Source organism: Staurois parvus, unplaced genomic scaffold (assembly GCF_062004578.1).
Source record: "Staurois parvus isolate SC_StPar_1 unplaced genomic scaffold, SC_StPar_1.0 ptg001311l, whole genome shotgun sequence".
In the NCBI taxonomy this organism is placed as follows: domain Eukaryota; kingdom Metazoa; phylum Chordata; class Amphibia; order Anura; family Ranidae; genus Staurois; species Staurois parvus.
Genome location: NW_028319107.1, coordinates 46,478 through 72,603, shown reverse-complemented (window position 1 = coordinate 72,603; position 26,126 = coordinate 46,478). Strand labels below are relative to the sequence as shown.

Here is a 26,126-nt window from a genome sequence, read left to right as displayed (position 1 = left end):
CTGGGGGGTCATCCGGTTTAGATTCAGTAACGCAATGCCATGGCAGTGCCATACATCAATCATCAGGAAGGAACCAGATGTCTTGTGGCAACTGAGGTGGATTGGATCCTGTCCTGGGCAGAACTTTATGTTCCAGCCTTGTCAGCTGTGTACATTATAGGTGGGGACAAATGGTATGCAAACCTCCCAGGCAGATATGGTACGCTGACGTGGGAAGCAGGGGTGGACTGACAACTCATGGGGCCCCCGGGCAATAGGAGATAATGGGGCCCCTGTGTCCCTGCCCAAACTCAAAAAAACCTACGAAAAAGGTACCAGGGTCATCTCATGGGGCCCCCTACTGACCCTGGGCCCTCGGGCAGTGCCCTAGTTTCCAAATGGTCAGTCCGCCCCTGGTGGGAAGGCTCCTGGCAGATGCCTAGTGGGCTCTGCTGGATTATCAGGAACTTCTGACACAAGCACTGATTTACCATCAGCTTTACTGCCTGGTTGAGAGACTGGTGCATCTTGGAGTCTGTGAGTCCTATGATGCTGACAGCTATGAAGTCTACTTCTTGATATGGAATGCATACTTCACTTGGTTTGAGTCTCAGGGCTTCCACTCCAGGAGTTTCACTGTAGGATGAACGCTCTCCTTCCTGCAGCTCCCATATGTGTATTTTATCAGTGTATTTAGCTGATTGCCCAGCGTTCTACTTCAAAATCCAATAATTCTATGAAACAAAATGTCCCTTTTACACTCACCAGCCACTTTATTAGGTACACTTGTTCAATTGCTCAACACTTGTTCAATTTAGTATATGTAATGCTACAGACATTTGTCAGAGACTGCAGGTACGAGGTGTGACAGTCTATCCTCACCGGCCACTTTATTAGGTCCACCTGTTCAATAGCTTGCTAACACAAATTGCTAATCAGCCAATCACATGGCAGCAACACAGTGCATTTAGGCATCTAGACGTGTAAGACGCCTTGGTGAAGATCAAACCGAGCATCAGAATGGGGAATAAAGGGGATTTAAGTCACTCGGAACGTGGCATGGTTGTTGGTGCCAGACAGGCTGGTCCGAGTATTTCACAAACTGCTGATCTACTGGGATTTTCACGCACAACCATCCCTAGGGTTTACAGAGAATAGTCCAGAAAAGGGAAAATATCCAGTGAGTGGCAGTTGTGTGGACGAAACAGCCTTGTTGAGGTCAGAGGAGAATGGGTAGACTGGTTCGAGATAATAAAAAGGCAACAGTAACTCATGTCAATATGGACCAAAATCTCTGAGGAATATTTCCAACACCTTGTTGAATATACGCCTTGAAGAATGAATGCAGTCCTGAAGGCAAAGGGTGTCCAACCCGGTACTAGCAAGGTGTACCTAATAAAGTGGCCGGTGGGTGTATGTTTGCCTGGAGAGATGGCACGCTGTTGTCCACAGGGGGGCAGTGTCACAGTGCAGAGGCTCGGTGGTTTGTAATACTGAGTACCCAGGTGCGGAGAGATTACAGATCATATTGATTATTTTTGCACAGTACAGAGACAGAATGTTGAGAGGCGCAGGCAAGGTTTGTGTTTTCTAATGGAGAGTGTGAATCCTTAGACATACAAGGTGCTCAAGATACTTTCCAATTTCAGATCAATATTAATTACAGTGGCTTATATACAGCGCTGCTGTCATGGACAGAGGTCTGTATCCACTGAGAGAAGATTTGTCCAGAAGATGTAGAAGCGTATTATAGCCTGCATAGAGACACAGGTGTCACCAAGGACAAAAGGATGCACTAGGTGTCATTGAGGACTCACTGGGGTACATGTGGAGACCCAGGGCTCACTTGAAGTCACTAGATGGCACAGGATGCCCCCAAGGTGTCCTTGAGTCACTAGAGGACACAGAATGCTCTGGAGAGCACATGTTGTCATGGTATGCACAAGGGTGAGCTGACAGAATGCTTTGGGGTGCACATGGAGTCAGGGGGTACACAGGAGTGCCCTAAAGTCAGTAGATTACACAGGATGCCCTAAGGAGCACTGGAGTCACTAGATAACTCCCCTCGGGGGAGCACTTGGAGTCAAGGGGTGAACTGGGTCACTAAATGACACAAGAACTCAGGGGTGCACACTGGAGTCACTAGATGACACAGAATGCTCTGGGGTACACCGAAGTCATGAAGCACATGGAAGTTACTAGAAGACAGAAGATGCTTGGGGGTGTCCTTGGAGTCAACGGGCACAGGACCTTCTGGGGTCTCTAGATGACTCTGGATCCTCTGGGGTCACTAGATGACACAGGATCCTCTGGGGTCACTAGATAACGCAGGATCCTCTGGATCACTGGACGATGCAGGATGCTCTGGGGTGCACATAGATTTACTGGGTACACAGGATGCTCTGGAGAGCACGTCATGGTAAGCACGAGGGTGAGCTGGGGTCATTAGATGACACAGGATGCTTTGGGGTGCACATGGAGTCAAGGGGTACACAGGAGTGCCCTGAAGTCATTAGATTACACAGGATGCCCTAAGGAGCACCGGAATCACTAGATAACTCCCCTCTGGGGAGCACTTGGAGTCATGGGATGCACAGGGGTGAACTGGGTCACTAAATGACACAAAATACTCAGGGGTGCACTGCAGCCACAGGGGCACACTGGAATCACTAGATGACACAGAATACTCTGGGGTACACCAAAGTCATAAGGCACATGGAAGTTACTAGAGGATAGAAGATGCTTGGGGGTGTCCTTAGAGTCACCGGGCACATAGGGGTGCTCTGGAGTCACTAGATAGCATAGGATGCTCTGAGGAGCACTTGGTGTCACAGGAGGCACAGGGGCAAACTAGGGTCACTAGAGAACAGGATGTTCAGGGGTCCACTGGAGTTGGTAAATGACACAGGGCACACATAAGGGTGCACTGAAGGTCTTCAGATGTCACTGGGTTCTCCAGGGCACACTTGGAGTCACAGGGCCTCACTGTCATTAAATGACACAGGATCTTCTGGGGTCACTAGATAACACAGGGTCCTCTGGGGTCACTGGATGATGCAGGATGCTCTGCGGTGCACATAGAGTCACTGGGTACACAGGATGCTCTGGGGAGCACATGCTGTCATGGGATGCACAAGGGTGAGCTTAGATGACACAGGATGCTTTGGGGTGCACTGGAGTCATGGGGTGCACCCGAAGTTACAGGGCACACTGCAGTCACTGGGTGATACAGGATGCTTTGTGGAGCATTGGAGTCATGGGACACACAAGGGAACAGTAGGATGAATAGATGGCATAGAATGCTTTGTGGAGCACTGGAGTCATGGGGCACAGCAGAAGTAACAGGGTATCTAGAAGCTGAAGACTGGCATGGAAGACAGAGAAAGCACAAGAATACAGGTACAGATCTGCAGCAAAGGGGGGGTTTGGCCTAAAGCATAGAGACACGTTGCTTGAACATAGAGCCATGTGTCACTTCCCAATTTAAAGGAGCACTAATCAAGAACGCTCTCTCCTAATTGGCTGCAGCGCTGATCAGGAACGTTGTCTGTTAAATAAAAGTACTTTTTCATTAAGTTCTTTACATTTAACCCCAATGGTGACAATTGTTGCTGTGGCAACTCTCCAAGATGGGAATTCCGTTGACTTTCCTGTTGTGTCTCCAGGACAGGATGTGAAGGGAAATCTCTCCAACTAAAAAAATAATAGCCCTATAAGGGTTTAAAACTTCCTAATTTAGTGAAAACAACAATATAATTGATGCTAGGTCTGGATGAGGTGAGGTCATGATCTCAAACTTGTCCAATCAGAGAATGCCTTGTATTCATTGAAAAAAATACAAGGCATTCTATGAATGGCAGCGGTGCGACCCTTTGTAGTCAGTATGCAGTGGGGCAGCTACTCACATAGTACAGTGGTCTCCAAACTGCAGCCCTTTAGGCTGGCCATACATTATACAATTATCTGGAGATTTTTGGTTTAGATTTACCAAAAACCATATAATAGGAGGACAAACCTAAACAACACTTTCAGTTGTATCCAATTAGGCAGGCCCTTGTACTACACAGTTGAAGGTAAATCTAAAGAAAATTGGGCAGAAAATTGTAAGATAATTGTATAATGTATGGCCAGCCTTACTTTACCTTTATCCACTTGTGACACTATTTCTCCCACTTATACATGGAACTCTTCCTCCTACTGATACCAACATTGGGGTTAATTCTTCTAATTGACACCAACAGTGGAGCACTCATACATGGCACTATTCTTCCTACTGGTACCAATGGTAAGGCACTGTTCCTCCCACTGATACTATTGATGAGGCACTATTCCTCCTACTGGTACCAATGAAGGGTCACTGTTCCTCCAACTGGTACCAAGGATGAGGCACTATTCTTCCCACTACTGCTAATGATGGGTACTTTGTCTCTCACTGATACTAATGATGGGGCACTATTCCTTCCACTGACACCAATGATGGGGCACTATTCCTTCCACTGATACCAATGATGGAGCACTATTCCTCCCACTGACACCAATGATGGGACACTATTCCTCCCACTGATACCAATGATGGGGCACTATTCCTCCCACTGATACCAATGATGGGGCACTATTTTTCCCACTGATACCAATGATGGGGCACTATTTTTCCCACTGATACCAATGATGGGGCACTATTCTCCCCACTGACACCAATGATGGGACACTATTCCTCCCACTGATACCAATGATGGGGCACTATTCCTCCCACTGATACCAATGATGGGGCACTATTTTTCCCACTGATACCAATGATGGGGCACTATTTTTCCCACTGATACCAATGATGGGGCACTATTCTCCCCACTGACACCAATGATGGGGCACTATTCCTCCCACTGATAAAAATGATGGGGCACTATTCCTCCCACTGATTCCAATGATGGGGCACTATTCCTCCTAAAACCAATGTTGGAGCACTATTCATCACACTAATACCAAAGATGGGGCACCATTCCTCCTTCTACTGACCACAGGCGCTTTGACATTTCCCACTGATCAAAAAGCCCGGGGTATTGTTTACTCCTACTGACACCAATACATATTCTACTCCTACTGGCCACAGTCTGGCCCCCTGAAATCTAATGGACAGTATACTGGCCCTTTGTCTAGAAAGTTTGGAGACCCTTGGCATAGAACATGAGCATGACCTGGAAGATCACAGCTATCATTGTAGTAGTGTGGACTACTACACTGATTTTAAGCTTTATCAGAGGCCCATCAGGTATAAGATACGCCTACTTACATTGGTCCAAGGTGGTCCAATACACATACTGTATGCAATACAAATAGTTCCTGGAGTTTAGCTTTGGTGGGAGACCATAGTTCTGTGTTAGAATGCTCTCATTTTCACTAGGTAGACCTTAGTTTGCTCCTTGTATTGTGTATGGAATAAGGCTGCTTGACTTACTTGCTTGTTCTGCAGGGAACACTTCTTTCATCCAGGCCACTTTTGTTGAAGTCACCAAGTTTTAATGGATGGAGCCCAGGGATGTCAGAGTCGGGTGACAAGTCGGTCAGGGGCTGCAGGCTTCCTTCTTCCGGTAAAGCACAGCGCTCATTGCGGTTGCGCCTACGTTTCTGTCTGCGCTCACAGCTGGAAGGAGAAGCAAAAACCACAAATAAGTGCATATACTGTACCTCTTGTGACTGGTAAAATCCTAAAAGATAGATAGATAGATAGATAGATAGATAGATAGATAGAATTCTACACAACACATTTCTCCTAGAATTCTCATTCTTCTGCTCCTATTTCCTAGGTGTGTTTCCAAGTAGTCAGCATAGAGCTTCAGATCAAATAACAGGCATCCTCTGCTCTGTCCTCAGGGCAACTGGGCGTAGAGTGTCAACTTGGTGACATGCAATAAAGCTATTTGATGTTCAATCAACCAAGATGATGGGCGCCATATACAGTATGTCTTCCTACTTTCCTTGATTCAGCACCCACCTGAGAACCCTACTTAGGTCCAGGATTGGGACCCCCATGGCATTGAGAACAACCTTTGCCATCTTGCGTAGAGACAAGTTATTCTCCACCTACGTTCATGGAAGGTTGCATGCATCCACCCTTTTAGGGTCACCACAACCTCAGCATACGCAAGTCATTTTCCTCTCTTGAGGCATTTTGTTTTTCGTTTTGAGGTAATGATCTTATTTTGAGTCACTACATTATAAGGGCTCTCCTGCCTCCCCAGGTGGACACTGAGTTGCCCCAAAGGTCTTCAACCAACCTTTTGTGACTGAACCCCATGGACCACCAAATCCAAAAGTTGTTGGCATACATGGACTTGAGGTGGTTTAGTCCTTAATAGCTCCCCCACCCTCAGCACAGGTTACATGATGCTACTGCATGGTCTGGCCAAGCAAGGTTTATCATGCCTGTAACCCTTCCAGAGTTCTACGTGAAATGCTAGATTGGAAGAGGCTGAGCATAGAAGAAGCAGGCAGTTGTACGCTTTGGGCAGTGGAGGAATGGATGAAGTGATCCATGTTGGCAATAGCCAGATTGACCGCAAGTATCATTGAGCAAAGCATCTGATGTCCTTAGGGGGGAAAGTGAGATGATTCAGCCAATGCCCTTGGGAAGGCTTCCAACCTGTACGTGTAAGTGTGCTGGTTTGTGCCAGCTGACAAAGAGCCAAGTAGGTATGAGGACCACTGTGCAGCTTTTATGACATGGACGGACTGTAATCTCTGCTGCCAATGAACTGTAAGCTGTCTTGTCAAGCAGCGGCGCTCATTTCTTCCCTCTCCTGTTCTACCTCCGAATCTGCGTTCTTTGAAGAACTCATTTCCTTTGCCAAGGTTTATAGAAATGGTTGCCAAATATAATCCATTCAGATTGTAAACAACTCATTGGTTCATAATCAATGCATACATCAACAGACGGGGGGAGGGATAGTTAGAGATGGAAACAAGGACTTACAGTGTAACTCCACTTTTGTTGAGAAAAATACATCCCCCCCTTCCCGGGTGATCTGTGTACTTTGGAAGGATTTTAACAAACTTTGTGCCAGAGTCCTAACTTTTGTTATTCTGAAGAAAGAGCTATTTGTTTGTCTCTGTCCATGTGGACAATGAATCTAATGCAGTGGTCTCCAAACTGCGGTCCCGGGGGCTGGATGCGGCCCTTTGCTTGCTTTTATCTGGCCCTTGGGGCACTATTTAATCCATTCACACCAGTGAATTCCTCCCAATGATACCAATGTTGAGGCGCAATTCCCACCAATGACACCAACAATGTGTCACAGTTTATCTCAGTGATACCAAGAATGGGGCCCAATGACACCAATGATGGGTCACAATTTCTCCCATAGACACCATCGATGGGGCACAATTCCTCTCACTAACACCAAAGATGGGGCATTGTTTACTCCCACTGATGCCGGGACATTTTACGATCCGGCCCTCCTAAAGTCTGTAGGACAGTAAACTGGCCCTTTGCTTAGAAAGTTTGGAGACCCGGGATCTAATGGGAGTGGTTTCATAATTATCAGTCAGCTGCTGCACCGGTAAGGCTGTAATGAGGAAAGTGGTAGGGACTGCATCCCTTTAGGCTAGGTTCACACCTATGCAGTTTGCATTTGATCCATTTCTGCTGTGCTTTTTTCGGTGCATTTTGTGTTTTTGATACATTTGGCGGTTTTTTTTACTCCAACTTGTTGCTGGGCAGATTAAAACTTTAAAACTCGAAACGCCTCAAAAACGCACTACATGCTTTTGTGCAGCGTCTCCACTGAAGTCTATAGAACCAAGGTTTTGCGCTTAAGAAAGTCCCTGACCCTTTCCAAAGCACATACCAGGTGAAAACGCGCAAATGTGAACCTGTCCCATAGAAAATCATGTTAAATGGACTGTACTGCGTTTCTGCAAAATACAACGGAAAACGCATAAGTGTGAACGTAGACTCAGACGTGATTTCGGAGTATCTCACCAAAAATGAAATTTTTGTTGCAGGGGATGCCTGAAATCTGACTTTTATATATATACTGTATGTTGAAATGCGTTTTTATTACAAAATATTTGAAAAACATTTTTAAAAATAAATTTTCAAATATACTGTGTCTTTAAAAATACATTTAATCTACATTTTTGGAATGTATTTACAAATATATGTAAAAATATGTGTTAAAATGACTTTCTTATATGGTAAAAAAAAATCTGAAGAATATATTTAAAAAATATACATTTTTTAAAATATTTACATGCAATATATATATGTGTGTGTGTATATATATATATACAGTGGGGCAAAAAAGTAGTCAGCCACCAATTGTGCAAGTTCTCTCACTTACAAAGATGAGAGAGGCCTGTAATTGGCATCATAGGGAGACCTCAACTATGAGAGACAAAATGAGAAAACAAATCCAGACAATCACATTGACTGATCTGGAAAGAATTTATTTGAAAATTATGGTGGAAAATAAGTATTTGGTCACCTACAAGCAAGCAAGATTTCTGGCTCTCACAGACCTGTACCTTCTTCTTTAAGAGGCTCCTCTGTCCTGCACTCATTACCTGTATCAATGGCACCTGTTTGAACTTGTTATCAGTATAAAAGACACCTGTCCACAACCTCAAACAGTCACACTCCAAACTCCACTATGGTGAAGACCAAAGAACTGTCGAAGGACACCAGAAACAAGATTGTAGACCTGCACCAGGCTGGGAAGACTGAATCTGCAATAGGCAAGCAGCTTGGTGTGAACAAATCAACTGTGGGAGCAATAATTAGAAAATGGAAGACATACAAGACCACTGATAATCTCCCTCGATCTGGGGCTCCACGCAAGATCTCACCCCGTGGGGTCAAAATGATCACAAGAACGGTGAGCAAAACTCCCAGGACCACACGGGGGGACCTAGTGAATGACCTGCAGAGAGCTGGGACCAACGTAACAAAGGCTACCATCAGTAACACACTACGCCGCCAGGGACTCAGATCCTGCAGTGCCAGACGTGTCCCCCTGCTTAAGCCAGTACATGTCCGGGCCCGTCTGAAGTTTGCTAGAGAGCATTTGGATGATCCAGAAGAGGATTGGGAGAATGTCATATGGTCACATGAAACCAAAATAGAACTGTTTGGTGGAAACACAACTCGTCATGTTTGGAGGAGAGAGAATGCTGAGTTGCATCCAAAGAACACCATACCTACTGTGAAGCATGGGGGTGGCAACATAATGCTTTGGGGCTGTTTCTCCGCAAAGGGACCAGGACGACTGATCCATGTACAGGACAGAATGAATGGGGCCATGTATCGTGAGATTTTGAGTGCAAACCTCCTTCCATCAGCAAGGGCATTGAAGATGAAACGTGGCTGGGTCTTCCAACATGACAATGATCCCAAACATACCGCCCGGGCAACGAAGGAGTGGCTTCGTAAGAAGCATTTCAAGGTCCTGGAGTGGCCTAGCCAGTCTCCAGATCTCAACCCCATAGAAAACCTTTGGAGGGAGTTGAAAGTCCGTGTTGCCCAGCGACAGCCCCAAAACATCACTGCTCTAGAGGAGATCTGCATGGAGGATGGGCCAACATACCAGCAACAGTGTGTGCCAACCTTGTGAAGACTTCCAGAAAACGTCTGACCTCTGTCATTGCCAACAAAGGATATATAACAAAGTATTGACATGAACTTTTCATATTCACCAAATACTTATTTTCCACCATAATTTGCAAATAAATTCTTTCCAGATCAGCCAATGTGATTGTCTGGATTTGTTTTCTCATTTTGTCTCTCATAGTTGAGGTCTCCCTATGATGCCAATTACAGGCCTCTCTCATCTTTGTAAGTGGGAGAACTTGCACAATTGGTGGTGACTAAATACTTTTTTGCCCCACTGTATATATACTGCATGTTGAAATGTGTTTTTATATATTACAAGATATATATAAAAAAAAGTGTGTATATTTATATATATATATGTGTGTGTGTGTGTATATATATATATATATACACATATATATACACATATATACACACACACACATATATATATATATATACACACACACACATGTATATATCTATATATATCTATATATATCTATATATATATATATTTTTTTTTTATTTTATTTTTTTTTAAATATATTGAATACGGCCAAAACTGTAGTATTTCAAATATATGTCAATATGTTTGGGAATAATATTTTTAAAATGTATTTCAAATACATTTTTCTTCCATGTGGGATAGTACGTTTTCCGTCACCAAAATGTTTACTGTGCTGCATCCTTCCACTGTTGTGTCTATGAAACCGTTGACAAAATCCACCCCCAACCCCTCCCCCCGACAACTTTTGTTTTTTTTTTTAGAAAAAATAAAAGTATCAGCAATATCTTTTATTCACTAATTGAATATATTTTGACGCAGGCTTTTTAGTTCCTTTCCTCAAGCTCGCTGTCAGCTTTCATTATTTGTACGCGCGACGTCCCACGCTTGTAAAAGCTTCAGTAAAGCTCGGATTAGAAAAAAAAAAAGTTTCAAGCAAAGTCCCATTTGGAAACTATGGCAGCTATAGGATGGAGCTATTTTTACCAGACACTTAGACACTTATGCAAACGTCTCAAGGTCACTTTCATGTTGAAGTTATTTGTAATGCAATTTGTTCTGTGGAGGAAACAAATTCCCGCAGACTGGGAACGCGCTCAGCGAGGATATTGAAGGGCACAGCAGGAAACCACTCAGAGGTGCTACAATTAACGCTGCGGAGAGTGTCACACAGTCATCTGCTTAACATAACCGCACGCATTTTACCACGTCGTACATTTCATCAAGGGCTGACACTTTTAAAAATACAGAAATAAACTGCTGCCGTATATTCTACCATAAAGCGTTTATGTGCAGTTTTTTTTTTTTTTTTATGCATCAGTATAGCCATTGCCTGCTAAGTGCTTTTAGTGTTTTTTTTTTTTTAGGGTGAAGCAGAACGGGAAAGCTAGGCTAAGTCAGTCCGCGTAAACCAATATAACTGGCAGGACCGCGCTGCAGATAAAATAATAAAATAAAAAACAAAAAACGTCCAAGACAAAGGCTGGAACCTCGCAAATCTTCTAATAGGGTTCTCCCAAAAAAATATTGAAGAATGCAGTTCTCATAAAATATATTTGAATACAATCCTCTCCTAGATTGTAAGCTCTAACGAGCCGGGCCCTCAGTTTCCTCTTGTACCAAATTGTAACTGTAATGTCTGCCTTCATGTTGTAAAGCGCTGAGCAAACTGTTGGCGCGATATAAATCCTGTATAATAATAAGATATAAATCCTGTATAATAATAATATATAAATCCTGTATAATAATAATAAAATATTTTTCAATAATCAGGATGAAAATCTTCATGAGCTTGTATAGAAAGAATCCCTCCCGTCCGTGTGCTCAAAGTGCCAATCAGTTGGACGGACACACGGACGGAGAGGGATTCTTTCTCTACCAGCTCATGAGGATTTTCATCCTAATTATTGTAAAATATTTTATGAGGATTGTATTCCAAAAAATTTTATGAGAATTGTATTCTTCAATATTTATTTGGGAGAACCCTATTAGAAGATTTTGAGGTTCCAGGATTTAAGTATATAAAAGTGCAGCGCTAAAAGTATAATAAGATTATAATAAGTTCAATAATAAATAATAAATGATAAAATATATAAAATAGGTGACAGTTTGTATAAGGTGCTTGATACAGGGGTTGATGGTGACTTCACATTCCAGTGGTGTGTCGATAAATAGTAAAAATACGCACTCACCAGATGCGTATCTTTAAGTACGCATATAATCAGTAAAACCAGAGGTCCCCCTCTTGGGATGGGATGGATGAGTTGGGCCGTCTTCATGGACTCTCCTCCCTCTGGCTGGTAAGCAGCTGCAGGAACGTCTCCCTAGGTCTGTGCAGATGGAAATTCAGGCAGAGGCCTCCTTAATGGATGGGCGGATGCTTGTCAGGTAACATCTCCCTCCTCTGGATTGGTGCCACAAGTACAGCTCCTGTATCATCAAATGCTGGGCTCTGGCAGTGAACATTGGCTCTCCAGGGAGCCAACCAATAATCGGCCCATAATGTAGTACTTTTGTAAAAAATTTAATTTATTAATCCATCAAACAATAAAAGAATGATATATTGACCATTAAAAATGTGAATAAAATGGCCGCCAGACCTATGATAGGTACCAGCTGCAAAGACGTCACGGTGTAATGGCCCCTTTGACGCGTTTCATATTGTATTCTTCAATATTTATTTGGGAGAACCCTATTAGACTTGTGAGGTTCCAGCATTTGTCTTGGACACGTCGGGGTAATTGTTTCTTTCTATCTGTGTGGTCTTTGACCTTGTACAAAGAGTCTTTTTGTAAGTACACTGTGAATATAATGGCCGCCGGATCTATGATAGGTACCAGCTGCAAAGACGTCACGGCATAATGGCCCCTTTGACGCGTTTCGTATTGTATTCTTCAATATTTATTTGGGAGAACCCTATTAGAAGATTTGTGAGGTTGCAGCATTTAAGTATATAAAAGTGCAGCGCTAAAAGTATAATAAGATTATAATAAGTTCAATAATAAATAATAAATGATAAAATATATAAAATAGGTGACAGTTCGTATAAGGTGCTTGATACAGGGGTTGATGGTGACTTCACATTCCAGTGGTGTGTCGATAAATAGTAAAAATACGCACTCACCAGATGCGTATCTTTAAGTACGCATATAATCAGTAAAACCAGAGGTCCCCCTCTTGGGATAGGATGGATGAGTTGGGCCGTCTTAACGGATTCTCCTCCCTCTGGCTGGTAAGCAGCTGCAGGAACGTCTCCCTAGGTCTGTGCAGATGGAAATTCAGGCAGAGGCCTCCTTAATGGATGGGCGGATGCTTGTCAGGTAACAGCTCCCTCCTCTGGATTGGTGCCACAAGTACAGCTCCTGTATCATCAAATGCTGGGCTCTGGCAGTGAACATTGGCTCTCCAGGGAGCCAACCAAAAAACGGCCCATAACGTAGTACTTTTGTAAAAAATTCAATTTATTAATCCATCAAACAATAAAAGAATGTTATACTGACCATTAAAAATGTGAATAAAATGGCCGCCGGACCTATGATAGGTACCAGCTGCAAAGACGTCACGGTGTAATGGCCCCTTTGACGCGTTTCGTATTGTATTCTTCAATATTTATTTGGGAGAACCCTATTAGACTTGCGAGGTTCCAGCATTTGTCTTGGACACGTCGGGGTAATTGTTTCTTTCTATCTGTGTGGTCTTTGACCTCGTACAAAGAGTCTTTTTGTAAGTACACTGTCGGAGCAATGTTTTCTTTAAGAATTATGTATTTTGTACAAAAAATGTGTATGCGATAAAGCTGATAATTCTTTTACCACAATCTCTTTTTGGATATATGTATATAATTTTTCAATGCTGCAATAAAGTCCCACTGGGGGGGGTCTTCTGGCACAGGTATGTAAAACATAGCATGGGTGCCTGTCAGGCAGGAGCTGTGGAACGGACAGGCAGGCCTAGAGGCAGGGTCACGCACTGACTGACGACAACCACCACCCACAGAACGGAGTCCCTCAGGGCGCGGAGTCTAAGTCCCAGGCTGCCTTTCACCAGGGCCCCTGATGGTGGGGATGGACTTGATGCAGCCAGGAACCAGGTCGCAGCCCCCGAGACACTCCAGCTGTGGTAATGGCCACCGCCAATGGCATGTAGCTGGTAGGAATCAGATCAGACAATAGCGTAGTGGGGCAGGCCGGGTCAACAACAACGGGACAAACGGTACAGAACAGTAGACAAGAATCACAGGTCACGGGCCGGGTTCAGCAACGGGAGGTCAGATCAAAGGAAAACTCAGAGAATGGTCTAGTCACAAGCCGAGTCAGATTCCAGGAGAGTCACGAGAGTATACACAGAGCTGTTGCAACACGAAGACACACAAGACACGAATGCAAAGGGCATGTGCGGACAACAGACTTATATGTAATCAACCACACCCCTCTGGGGGATGGACCTCAGAGGCCTGAAGGCATAAAAGACTCCCACCATGCTCTTTGCAGAAACCCCAGATGGATGCCAGCACATGGAGCAGCACAACCTCTGGGCAAAGGTAGGACCTTGACAGTGCCTGACACTGGCAACCTGTGAATGCCAGGCTGTTGATATACGTGTGTCACTCTCATTCTTTCTACGCTTCAGTAACTTCCTCGGGGGGGTCTTTTTGGGGTACCCCTGTTGATAGAGAGCAGCCTATAAACCCTCATCTTTATATACTACATGTCAGTATAGTACAGCTGAGCTGAGTTCATTGCCACTATCCCGTACACGATCCTCATGGCAAACTAGGCCGAATTGAAAACCAAGGCTGTAATTCTAGACATAGCAGATCATGCGACTGCCATGGGGCCTGGAAGTACAGGGGGCCCAGAGCTGTCTGCCTACAGAGTGAGTTATGCAGGTAGCAACAGCATTTGGCAAACGCATTTGGATTAAATGAATGCCAGTGAAGTTTGGGAAACTCTGTACCAGTGGTTGTCAAGGTCATAGGCATAACACGCCTCAACGTCTCCAAGGAGCAGCACATGTTTAGTATATGTAATGCTACAGACATTTGTCAGAGACTGCAGGTACGAGGTGTGACAGTCTATCCTCACCGGACACTTTATTAGGTCCACCTGTTCAATTGCTTGGTAACACAAATCGCTAATCAGCCAATCACATGGCAGCAACTCAATGCATTTAGGCATCTAGACGTGGGGAAGACGACTTGCTGAAGTTCAAACTGAGCATCAGAATGAGGAAGAAAGGGGATTTAGGTGACTTTGACCATGGCATGGTTGTTGGTGCCAGACGGGCTAGTCTGAGTATTTCAAAAACTGCTGATCTACTGGGATTTTCATGCACTACCATCTCTAGGGTTTACAGAGAGTGGTCCGAAAAAGAGAAAATATCCAGTGAGTGGCAGTTGTGTGGAGAAAAATGCCTTGTTGTTGTTGTCAGAGGAGAATGGGCAGACTGGTTCCAGATGATAGGCAACAGGAACTTATGTCAATATGGACCAAAATCTCTGAAGAATGTTTCCAAAACCTTGTTGAAGAATGAAGGCAGTTCTGAAGGCAAAAAGGGGTCCAACCCGGTACTAGCAAGGTAGACCTAATAAAGTGGTCGGTGAATGTAATTCCCAGAATTCCTGTGGAATGTTTCCAACACCTTGTTGAATCTACGCCACGAAGAATGATGGCAGTTCTGAAGGCAAATGGGGATCCAACCCGGTACTAGCAAGGTGGACCTAATAAAGTGTCCAGTGAGTGTGATTCCCAGAATTCCTGAGGCGAAGCATCATGGTGGTGCAGCCATTCGCACTTGAACGTGTTCTGACATGTTGTAACTGGCACTTGTCTGGGTTGTAGACCAACTGACTCAGTCTTTATGGTGTAGTGGAAGAAATAACAAGTGTATGCGTTGTGCTGGTGGAAGGAAATGAGTGGTAGGAATCTGGATTAACCTCAAATTCTGCGTGAAATTCAGCAAAAATGTAAGTGAAACGTTAACTCCATTACAATGGACTTATGGTGAACATTCCATAAAGAAATCTCGGTTTTAAATTGGATAGGTGCTTTAAGGTGGGGCAGGGAGACGTCCACGCTGTTGCAAGAAGTGGGCAGCCAAAAACGCAAAGGACGGGTGCAAATGTGGAAAATGAAAAGGTTACGGGAATCTGTTTGGAGAAAAAGACCAAAACTCTGGCCCTGAAAGTGGATTCTCCACCACGACAATGCTCCTGCACATGATTCACTAAGTGTTTGCAAGTTCCTGGCCCAGAAATCCATTCTGAAACTGGCCCAACCACCTTATTCTTCTGATTTAGTACCCTGTGACTTTTGCCTGTTTCCAAAATTAAAAAATACCTTAAGCCCTGGTTCACATATATGCTGTCAGGGATCCCCTTGATCCCCGCCGCGATGGTCCCGGCGCAGGCGCAGTGCACCGCCCTGTGCAGGGACACGGGCACTAGGTCCGGGCCGGCCGCGGTGTTCGAGTTCGTGCATGCGCAGTAGAAGCCGCGGCCGCCCGCTGGGCACCAATGGCAGCGCAGGGCGGGATATTTAAATGGCCCTGAGCTGTCATTCAGTGCCTTTTGGTCTTTGCTGCATCCTGTGTATCTGCGAACCCTGTGCCCTGTGAGTTTTGACCTGGATTGTACCTGACCTTGCTAATTTCTCCTGTCCTGACCCTTGCTTTGCCTGACCTCTCTCCTGAATGCCCCCTATTGGATTTGACCTGCTGTTGCTGACCTGGCGTGTGACCTGACCATTCTCTGCCCGCTGCCTTGTACCTTACCGTCCTCTCCGTTACCGACCCGGCCCGTCTGACCTTGCTCATCCATCCGTCCATCCCTCGCAGTGGGGTCTTCTGACCTCCTCATATCAGACTCTTTCCCGTGGGAGCCCTTGGCGCATACCACTACCACTGACTGACGTACCCAGTAGCCACGACCTGGTCTCGGGGGGCTCCAAGTCCATCCCCACCATCAGGGGCCCTGGTGAACAAGCACCCTGGGACTTAGATTCCGTGCGCTGGGGACGCCTATTCAGTGGAGTGCTAGTGGTACCGCCGGGCGGTCCCTTACATATGCGTTCCTGTGGGCCCATTCATTTGAATGGACTCCCGTGCCCCTGCACTTCTTTGGAAACCGCAGCCCACACAGGAACCTCGGTTCCCAGTGCGGTTGTGATTTCCAGTTAGAATTAATGGCATCTGCCTGCAGGTCCGCATTCCTCTGTGCGGGTGGTGCGGCTGCACAGATTTTTGTGCGGTTCCGCAGCGGCACTACCCGCACATATGTGAACCTAGCCTAAAAGGACACAGATTTGATGACATTCCGGACATCCAGAACACCGCGACCAAGATACTGCACAGCGTTCCAGGAAAAAAAATCCAGAAATATTTCCAGAAGTGGCGCAGTCATCTAGAAAAGTGCGTCACTTCACAAGGGGACTAATTTGAAGATGGCAACAGTCACTAGTGTATAGGTCGGCAAGCATTTTTCCAGTCCATTTCAGGAATAAAATTGTCATACCTCATATTCTACTAGAGTTGGTCAGAGACAATATGCTACAGATCTTGCTGGAGACTGATGACAAGTTATAGAAGACTATCAAAAAATGGGAATATTACATGAGAATGCTAGCGATCTCTAATATTACAGCTCCTTTACAAACGAATGATCTCACTACTGACTGCTGAGGTCCAAAGAACTGGCATGCATCAAGGGGCCGCATGTAGCCCTCGGGTTTTAGGTTGGGCATCAGGGCTCTACGCAATTGCTATGAAAACAGTTGGTATTCTGTATCACCAGATGCATTGTACTTGAGATACAGATTAGAGAGGCCTCCTTAATGTTTTTTCTACAGGGTCCCATCACACATAGTTATGACCCTGCTCAAAACGTTGGACCAGTTTTCTCAATGCTCCAGACACCGAAACATTTAATAAACCAGTGGGCGATTCAGCTTATTATTTTCAGTTTTACGTGGCAGGGATGAATCATCTGCTTCATACATCTTCTGCACAGCCCAACAGCGAGGTTTGCCTGCCGTAGTCTGCGCCTTGTCCACCTCCCACAAGGCCATAATGAAGTGCCGCTCTCTCACAGCTGACATTAACAATTATTTTATTTATGGAGATTCTAGCGGGGGATTGTGACACCTTATTTGGCTTTGTAACGTCAGCAGATGTTGGGCAAAACATGGAACTGTGGTAGGGATATCTCAACACTAAAGCTACTAAAGACATTAGAGTTCATCACTGATCAGATAGCACAGCCTGATATGGTGTGAGCAAATATGGGTGTTCCCATTGTAGAGAGTCAGCCATGGGCAGGATTAAGAGAAGGTTAGCTGAAGAGGGCAGGTACTTCCCCTTCAGGCCTGTATATTAAGCAGCTGGTCAGTGAAGCTGAATGATGGCAGTTGGCTGTCTGTAGCGAGGAGATCTGGATCCCTCACACTGCCCGCATCCTCCACCAGTTGTCGGGATCAGAGGGGGAAACAGGCTCTTGGCAGACAGTTCAATAAACTTAAAATCTGGTTTAGTTATCACCAAACAGAAAAGTGACAGGCTTTGTCTTCAAGATCAGTTTAAACACGACAGATAAATCTTTCCATCAGCACAACACAGTCTCACATGAAGAACTTTCAGCATCCCAGACACAGCATACACAGTGATTCAAAGTCTCCATTAATGGCAAGCTCACCCAGCGGGTCAAAGTTAAAGCATGGAGACTTCCAGGTAGCGTCCAGATCCCCTCACTACAAACAGCCAACTGCTATCAGCCAGCCTCTCTGACCAGCTGCTTAAAGCAGAGCTCCAGTCGAAACAAAAAAAAAATGTCAGCAGCTGCAAAAAACTGTAGCTGTGGACTTTAGAAAAACAGACACTTACCTGTCCCTTAATCCAGCGGTGTCCTCACCGCAGCCAGTTTCACTGGCTGTCCTCTCTCCCCAGGGCTGACATCTTAAGTGTGGGCACAGCCCGGTGCCCACTGTGCATGCACGAGTATTGCTTCACCTTGTTAATGGTCCCATAGTCTTCTGGGACCTGTCACGTGTCCCAGAAGACTAAGCGGAGGGAGTGGGAGGACAACTTACACTTCTGATTGCCTAGGCCAGTGGTGTCCACACTATGGCCCTCCAGGTATTGAGGAACTGCAAGTCCCCTTAGGCCTTGCAAGACTCTGACATCCACAAGCAAGACACCCAGAGGTATGATGGGACTTGTAGTATTCCAACAGCTGGAGGGCCATAGTTTGGACACCCCTGGCCTAGGCGGTTGCAGCGGAAGTAGGAGCAGGTACCTGTCAAAATCGGCCACCAGCTCCCCAAAGATGGCAGTCTGAGGCCTTCCCCTTTTGGGTGGAGCTCCGCTTTAATAAACAGGCTCTTCACCTTGTTAATGGTCCCATAGTCTTTTGAGACCTGTCACGTGTCCCAGAAGACTAAGGGGAGGGAGGGGGAGGACAATGTCCACTTCTGATTGTCTAGGCCAGGGGTGTCCACACTATTGCCCTCCAGGTGTTGAGGAACTGCAAGTCCCACGAGGCCTTGCAAGACTCTGACATCCACAGGCAAGACACCCGGAGGCAGAGGCATGATGGGACTTGTAGTACTTCAGCTGGAGGGCCATAGTTTGGACACCCCTGGCCTAGGCGGTCGCAGCAGAAGTAGGATCGGGTACCTGTCAAAATCAGCCACCAGCTCCCCAAAGATGCCAATCCGAGTCCTTCCCCTTTTGGGTGGAGGTCCGCTTTAATAAACAGGCCTTAAGGGGAAGTACCTGCCCTCTTCAGTTAATCCTCTCTTAACCCTGCCCCAGGCTGAATCTCTATACCATGTGTCAAACAGAAGGCCAAATCCGGCCCACCAGTCAATTTCATGTGGCCCTCGCGGCTCTCCTGCATCTGCAGAATCCCCTTGCCTCTGCCTCCCCTGGTCAAAGCATTCAGCTGACTTCAGCCCTCCTCTGGTCCTCCTCCAGATCCTGCACTTTCTGCTTATCAGCTCCGCCCCCAGCTTCTTCCTGGCAGCAGCACAAGGTAAGGGGGATTCACTGTGGTATAAAGGATCTCTTGACTTCTGATGGGGAGGTGGACTCTTGACACCTGATATAAAAGGGGGGTGCTCTGGACATCTAGTCTTGCCGATTTAATCGGCCCTTTAAGGGCAATCATAATGCTGATGCGATCCGCAATGAAATGGAGTATGACACCCCTGCTCTACACCATGCACATATATCATTACAAGCTACGGTATACATAGAAGCAAGGTTTTCAAAACATCACTATTGCCCATAAATACCATACCAACATATACTGCAGCATGTTACAAAGTTCACAGAACCATTTATACCTGTCCTCACCCCAAAGGAACTTACACTCTAATGTCTCTACCACCGGGGGAGAAACTCCTGGGAACCTACGGCTTAGGGGGCAAACACAACCAACTAGCCCTTTCATGGTAGGAACAGATTTTGTGCAAAGTGTGCCAGGTTGCTGCATTGTAGGTGCGGTGTTCCTAAAGGACATGGTTTATTTTGAGACACCTTTTCACAAGATCAGCTTGTTCTGAGGCTCTTGACGTTCGTTCATATGATATGTCAGAGCTGCAAAAGGAAGTTGCTACTGGAGGGCGTACCTCTGCCAGATGCTTTAATCAAAGGTCTAAACAGGAAGCAGGTAGCTACAGTGAAGGAAATAAGTATTTGATCCCCGGCTGATGTTGAATGTTTGCCCACTCACAAAGAAATGATCGGTCTAAAAATTGAATGTTCGGTGTATTGTAACACTGAGAGACAGAATAGCAACAAAAAATTCAGCAGAAATGCATGTCTAACAAATGATGACTGATCTGCATGTTCATGGGGGAAATAAGTATTTGATCTCCTTCACAAAACACGACTTAGTACTTGGTGGCAAATCCCTTGTTGGCAATCACAGAGGTCAGATGTTTCCTGAAGTTGGCCACCAGGTTTGCACACATCTCAGGAGGGATTTTGGCCCACTCCTCTTGGCAGATCCTCTCCAAGTCATTAAGGTTTGGTGGTTGATGTTTGGCAACTCAAACGTTCAGCATGTTACTAATTGTTTTTTTGGTGACTGTGGTCCCAGCTGCCTGGAGATCATTGACAAGATCCTCACGTGTAGTTCTGGGATGATTCCTCACTGTTCTCATGATCATTGACACTCCACGGGGTGAGATCTTGTATGGTGCACCAGACCTAGGGAGACTGACAGTTTGTGAATGATTGCACCAACTTTTGTCACCTTCTCACCAAGCTGCTTGGCGATAGTTTGGTAGCCCAGTCCAGCCTTGTGTAGGTCTACAATCTTGTCCCTGACATCCTTGGACAGCTCTTTGGTCTTTGCCATGGTGGAGAGTTTGGAATCTGATGGTTTGATTGCTCCTGTGGACAGGTGTCTTTTATACAGGTAACACAATGAGATTAGCAGCACTCCTTTTAAGAGACTGCTTCTAATCTCAGCTTGTTACCTGTATGAAAGACACCTGGTAGCCAGAAATCCTGCTGAATGATAGGGGATCAAATACTTATTTCCCTCATGAACATGCAGATCAGTCATCATTTGTTAGACACGCATTTCTGCTGAATTTGTTGTTGCTATTCTGTCTCAGTATTACAATACACCGAACATTCGATTTTTAGACCAATCATTTCTTTGTGAGGGGCGAACATTCAGCATCAGCAGGGGATCAAATACACATTTCCTTCACTGTATATAACACCCAGCATAAGCTACTAACTGCAGATTCCGGTCTGCTATCTAAATGATGAATCATCTTCACTTAGGGCCTTCAGTCCACCATAACTTATTACTGGTATGAGGGGCAAATGCTCCCCTGTCCTTCAGCCTCCCAAGGACAAAATCAAGGACTATCAATTGACTGACCAAGCATTATACAACGGGAAATGAACTAGAGCAAATTCACGCAATAATGGGAAGAACAGGTCCCTGGGGGGATTTAAAGCCATGTTTCCAGCACTGCTAAGCTCTTCACTACAGATAGCATTTGATGACCATAATGTTATCTGACAGCTGAATGCTCATATACTCACCAGAATTTGATGATTATGCCAGTAGCCACCAACACAATAAGCACAGAGATCACAATGGTGACGTAAAGTTGAGGGTCTGTCCCTGGAGGAAAGAGAGAAAACTGATGTATGAGACTGTATGATGTTAGACTTTGACACTTTATTAACACACTACTGACCTTCTTGTAGTGGAGGAAAGCCATGAGGTCTCAGAGTGGTAGGTACCCCTTTCAGGTCCAGTCCTCGTGCTGGTTCTTCGTGCTCCAACAAGCCCCATTCATGATGGTAGTAAGGACGAGGGGTGGAAGAAGCGGAACTTTGTGCCCCTTCCTCATCTGAGACGGTTGGGTCCCACAAGATGGCCCAAGGGTATTGCGAAGGAAGAACTGCTCCTTCCAGGGCAGCAGGGAAGAACAGGCTGGACGCTTCAGACTGACGTTTGCCCCGTGTGGGCACAGATTGCTGATGGGGGTGCTGGGTATTCCTGTGGGGGAAGTATGTGATCTTTGGTGGCACATTCTGTGACTGAACTATGGGGAAAACAAGCTGAGGACTGGAAATGTGGAACTTTCCTGAGGGTTGTTTAGTAGGATGGAAGGAGGTGTGTAAATGTTGGTGGGCAGCTAGGTGGGGAGAGGATGTTGGGCGTATTGCCCCATGGTGGTGAGACTTTGTGGGGTGTAGGGGTCGAGGAAGTGAAGAACATGTGCTTGAAAGAAGTAAAGAATAGAAAATGCAGTAGATGGAACCACAGCCAGACCTGAGAGAAAGGGGGGGGGGGGGAGTTAGTACATTTAGTAGACACTGACTCTTATCCCATCCCTCCCTTAGTTCTCCAACATTGTTCCTTAGTTGGCACTTGTCCATAATGTCTGGCTATCCTCAACGTGTCCTTCAGCTGTCTGCTGTCATTCATTTCTTCGCACACAAACCTCATCTAAAAATAATTGAATGCGTTCATAAATTTTGAGCTGGTGGAAGCGGCTGCTTCCCCGTTCACTGAGCAGCCTAACAGTCTTATTAAATATCCCATACATTGTAACATTGTATCACTGAACACTGCACATTTTACCCTTGCCTCCCCATATACTGCCATGTCCTGCACATTCTTTTAACTGCTTTCCCAAAAAATATACATTCTACCATTGCTTCTCCGCACAGCCCACATTCTAACATTGCTTTCCCGCATATCACACATTCTAACATTGCTTCCAACATATCACACATTCTAACATTGCTTTCCTGTATATTGAACACTCTGTTGCTTTCCTGTACATTGTACACTCTGTTGCTTTCCTGCACACTGTACACTTTGTTGCTTTCCTGCATACTGTACACTGTTGCTTTCTTGCATAATGTACACTGTGTTGCTTTCCTGCATACTGTACACTCTATTGCTTTCCCGCATACTGTACATTCTGTTGCTTTCCTGTATATTGTACACTCTATTGCTTTCTTGCATACTGTACACTGGTGCTTTCCTGCACACTGTACACTCTATTGCTTCCTTGCATACTGTACACTCTGTTGCTTTCCTGCACACTGTACACTCTATTGCTTTCTTGCATACTGTACACTGGTGCTTTCCTGCACACTGTACACTCTATTGCTTTTCTGCATTCTGTACACTGTATTGCTTTCCTGCATTCTGTAAACTCTATTGCTTTCTTGCATATTGTACACTCTGTTGCTTTCCTGCATACTGTACGCTCTCTTGCTTTTCTGCATACTGTACACTCTATTGCTTCCTTGCATAATGCACACTCTATTGCTTTTCTGCATACTGTACACTGTATTGCTTTCCTGCATTCTGTAAACTCTATTGCTTTCTTTCATATTGTACACTCTGTTGCTTTCTTGCATACTGTAAATTGTATTGCTTTCCTGCATACTGTAAACTGTATTGCTTTCATGCACACTGAATACTCTGTCGCTTTCCTGCATATTGTACACTACTGCTTTCTTGCATACTGTACACTCTATTGCTTTCCTGCATACTTTACACTGTATTGCTTTCCTGCATATTGTACACTCTGTTGCTTTCCTGCATATTGTACACTATTGCTTTCTTGCATACTGTACACTCTATTGCTTTCCTGCATACTGTACACTGTATTGCTTTCCTGCATACTGTACACTATTGCTTTCCTGCACACTGTACAATCTGTTGCTTTCATGCACACTGTACACTCCGTTGCTGTCCTGCATATTGTACACTCTGTTGCTTTCTTGCATACTGTACACTGTATTGCTTTCCTGCATACGGTACACTTTATTGCTATCATGCATACTGTACACTGTATTGCTTTCCTGCATTCTGTAAATGCTATTGCTTTCTTGCATACTGTACACTCTGTTGCTTTCCTGCATTCTGTAAACTCTATTGCTTTCTTGCATACTGTACACGCTATTTCTTTCCTGTATACTGTACACTCTATTGCTTTTATGCACACTGTACACTCTGTTGCTTTCCTGCATATTGTGCACTCTGTTGCTTTCTTGCATACTGTACACTGTATTGCTTTCCTGCATACGGTACACTTTATTGCTTTCATGCACACTCTGTCACTTTCCTGCATATTGTACACTATTGCTTTCTTGCATACTGTACACTGTATGGCTTTCCTACACACTGTACACTGTATTGCTTTCCTGCATACTGTAAACTCTGTTGCTTTCTTGCATACTGTACACTCTGTTGCTTTTCTGTATACTGTACACTCTGTTGCTTTTCTGCATACTGTACACTGTTGCTTTCTTGCATAATGTACACTGTGTTGCTTTCTTGCATATTGTACACTGGTGCTTTCCTGCACACTGTACACTCTATTGCTTCCTTGCATACTGTACACTCTGTTGCTTTCCTGCATTCTGTACACTCTATTGCTTTTCTGCATACTGTAAACTCTATTGCTTTCTTGCATATTGTACACTCTGTTGCTTTCCTGCATACTGTACACTCTCTTGCTTTTCTGCATACTGTACACTCTCTTGCTTTCCTGCATACTGTACACTGTATTGCTTTCCTGCATATTGTACACTCTGTTGCTTTCCTGCATATTGTACACTATTGCTTTCTTGCATACTGTACACTGTATGGCTTTCCTACACACTGTACACTGTATTGCTTTCCTGCACACTGTACACTCTATTGCTTTCCTGCATACTGTACACTATTGCTTTACTGCACACTGTATACTGTATTACTTTCCCTCACACTGTACACTCTATTGCATTTCTGCATACTGTACACTCTGTTGCTTTCCTGCATACTGTACACTATTGCTTTCCTGCACACTGTACACTGTCTTGCTTTCCTGCTCACTGTACACTCTGTAGCTTTCCTGCACACTGTATACTCTGTTGCTTTCCTGCACACTGTACACTGTATTGCTTTCCTGCATACTGTACCATCAAACATTGCCTTTCCACCTGCTGTATACTCTAACATTGCTTTCCTGCAGGCCACACATCCTAACATTCAAAATTAAAGAATATATTGCTGTACTATCTGCTATCCTACCCTACATACCATACTGTATGTACTCATATGTCCTTATATGTACCGCACACGGGTATCTCGTCTCCAAGTGATGGACAAACAACCAAAACCATATAAATATATACAATCACCAAAAATATCACCAAACATTATATATATAGTAATAAAGTGTAAGTGTAAAATAACATCTCTAAATTTCCCCTTTCTTCTCCATCAATCCACTTAATCCATATTCAGATCAATAGCCTTGTGTGTGAACATATCCCAAAACGTGAATTGTTCCCAGGATTCCAGTACTGCAAGTGCACTCACAGCACACGTGTCACCAAGGTCATAGAGTGCTTATGTATTCACTGGAGCTTCCTTACGCCAAAATCACTGTTCTTCCACTTGTATGTCATCCAAAGAAAATTGGGGTGTAGGTCCCTCTAAGGCACAGGTGCCAAACACAAGGCGGATCTGGCCCTCCAGGCCATTTCATGTGGCCCTTGCACCTCTCCTGCAGGTACCCGCTGGTCTCTGCCCCCATCTTGTCTCAGCAGTCGGCAGCAGAGAGGAGAATAGAACTCCTCTGCCAAATCCTGCACCTCTCAGTGCATCTGCACCCTCATCTCTGCCTCCCCTGGTCTCAGCAATCAGCAGACTCTGGTAACTGACTCCACTCCTCCTCTGGTCCTCCTCCAGACCCTGCACTTTCTGCTTTCCAGCTCTGCCCCTGGTGATGTTAGGGAGGGTGTGGGAGTCTTGACATCTGATGTAATGGGGGGTGGGGTGCTCTGGACATCTAGTCTTACAGATACAACCGGCCCTTAAGGGCAACCATAATGCTGATACGGCCCACCATGAAATGGAGTTTGACACCCCTGCTCTGAGGCTTGTACACTGCTTACCAGGCCATTTGATATCTCTCCAACAACATTCATGTCAAAAGAAAGGAACAGCCTTCATGGTGTGGTATGTGAATATTCGCCGTTTTCAAAGTTTTATCGACTAAAAGTGCACTCCATATATTCAAA

General features: G+C 45.0%; 1 protein-coding gene across 3 annotated transcripts in view; it reads right to left on the bottom strand.

Moving 5' to 3' along the window:
• The window catches only part of PIANP (PILR alpha associated neural protein), a 79,623-nt gene that overhangs the window by 11,354 nt on the left and 42,143 nt on the right, over positions 1 to 26,126 (bottom strand). For 2 of the 3 annotated variants that reach the window (XM_089661101.1, XM_089661100.1), the window contains exons 3-5: positions 21,788 to 22,368; positions 21,630 to 21,711; positions 5,432 to 5,617 (exon numbers count right to left, since the gene is read on the bottom strand). In XM_089661101.1, coding sequence (XP_089517227.1) covers positions 5,432 to 5,617; positions 21,630 to 21,711; positions 21,788 to 22,368 — 849 coding nt within the window. The remainder of the gene's footprint in view (positions 1 to 5,431; positions 5,618 to 21,629; positions 21,712 to 21,787; positions 22,369 to 26,126) is intronic. The other variant, XM_089661102.1, reaches the window with a different exon arrangement.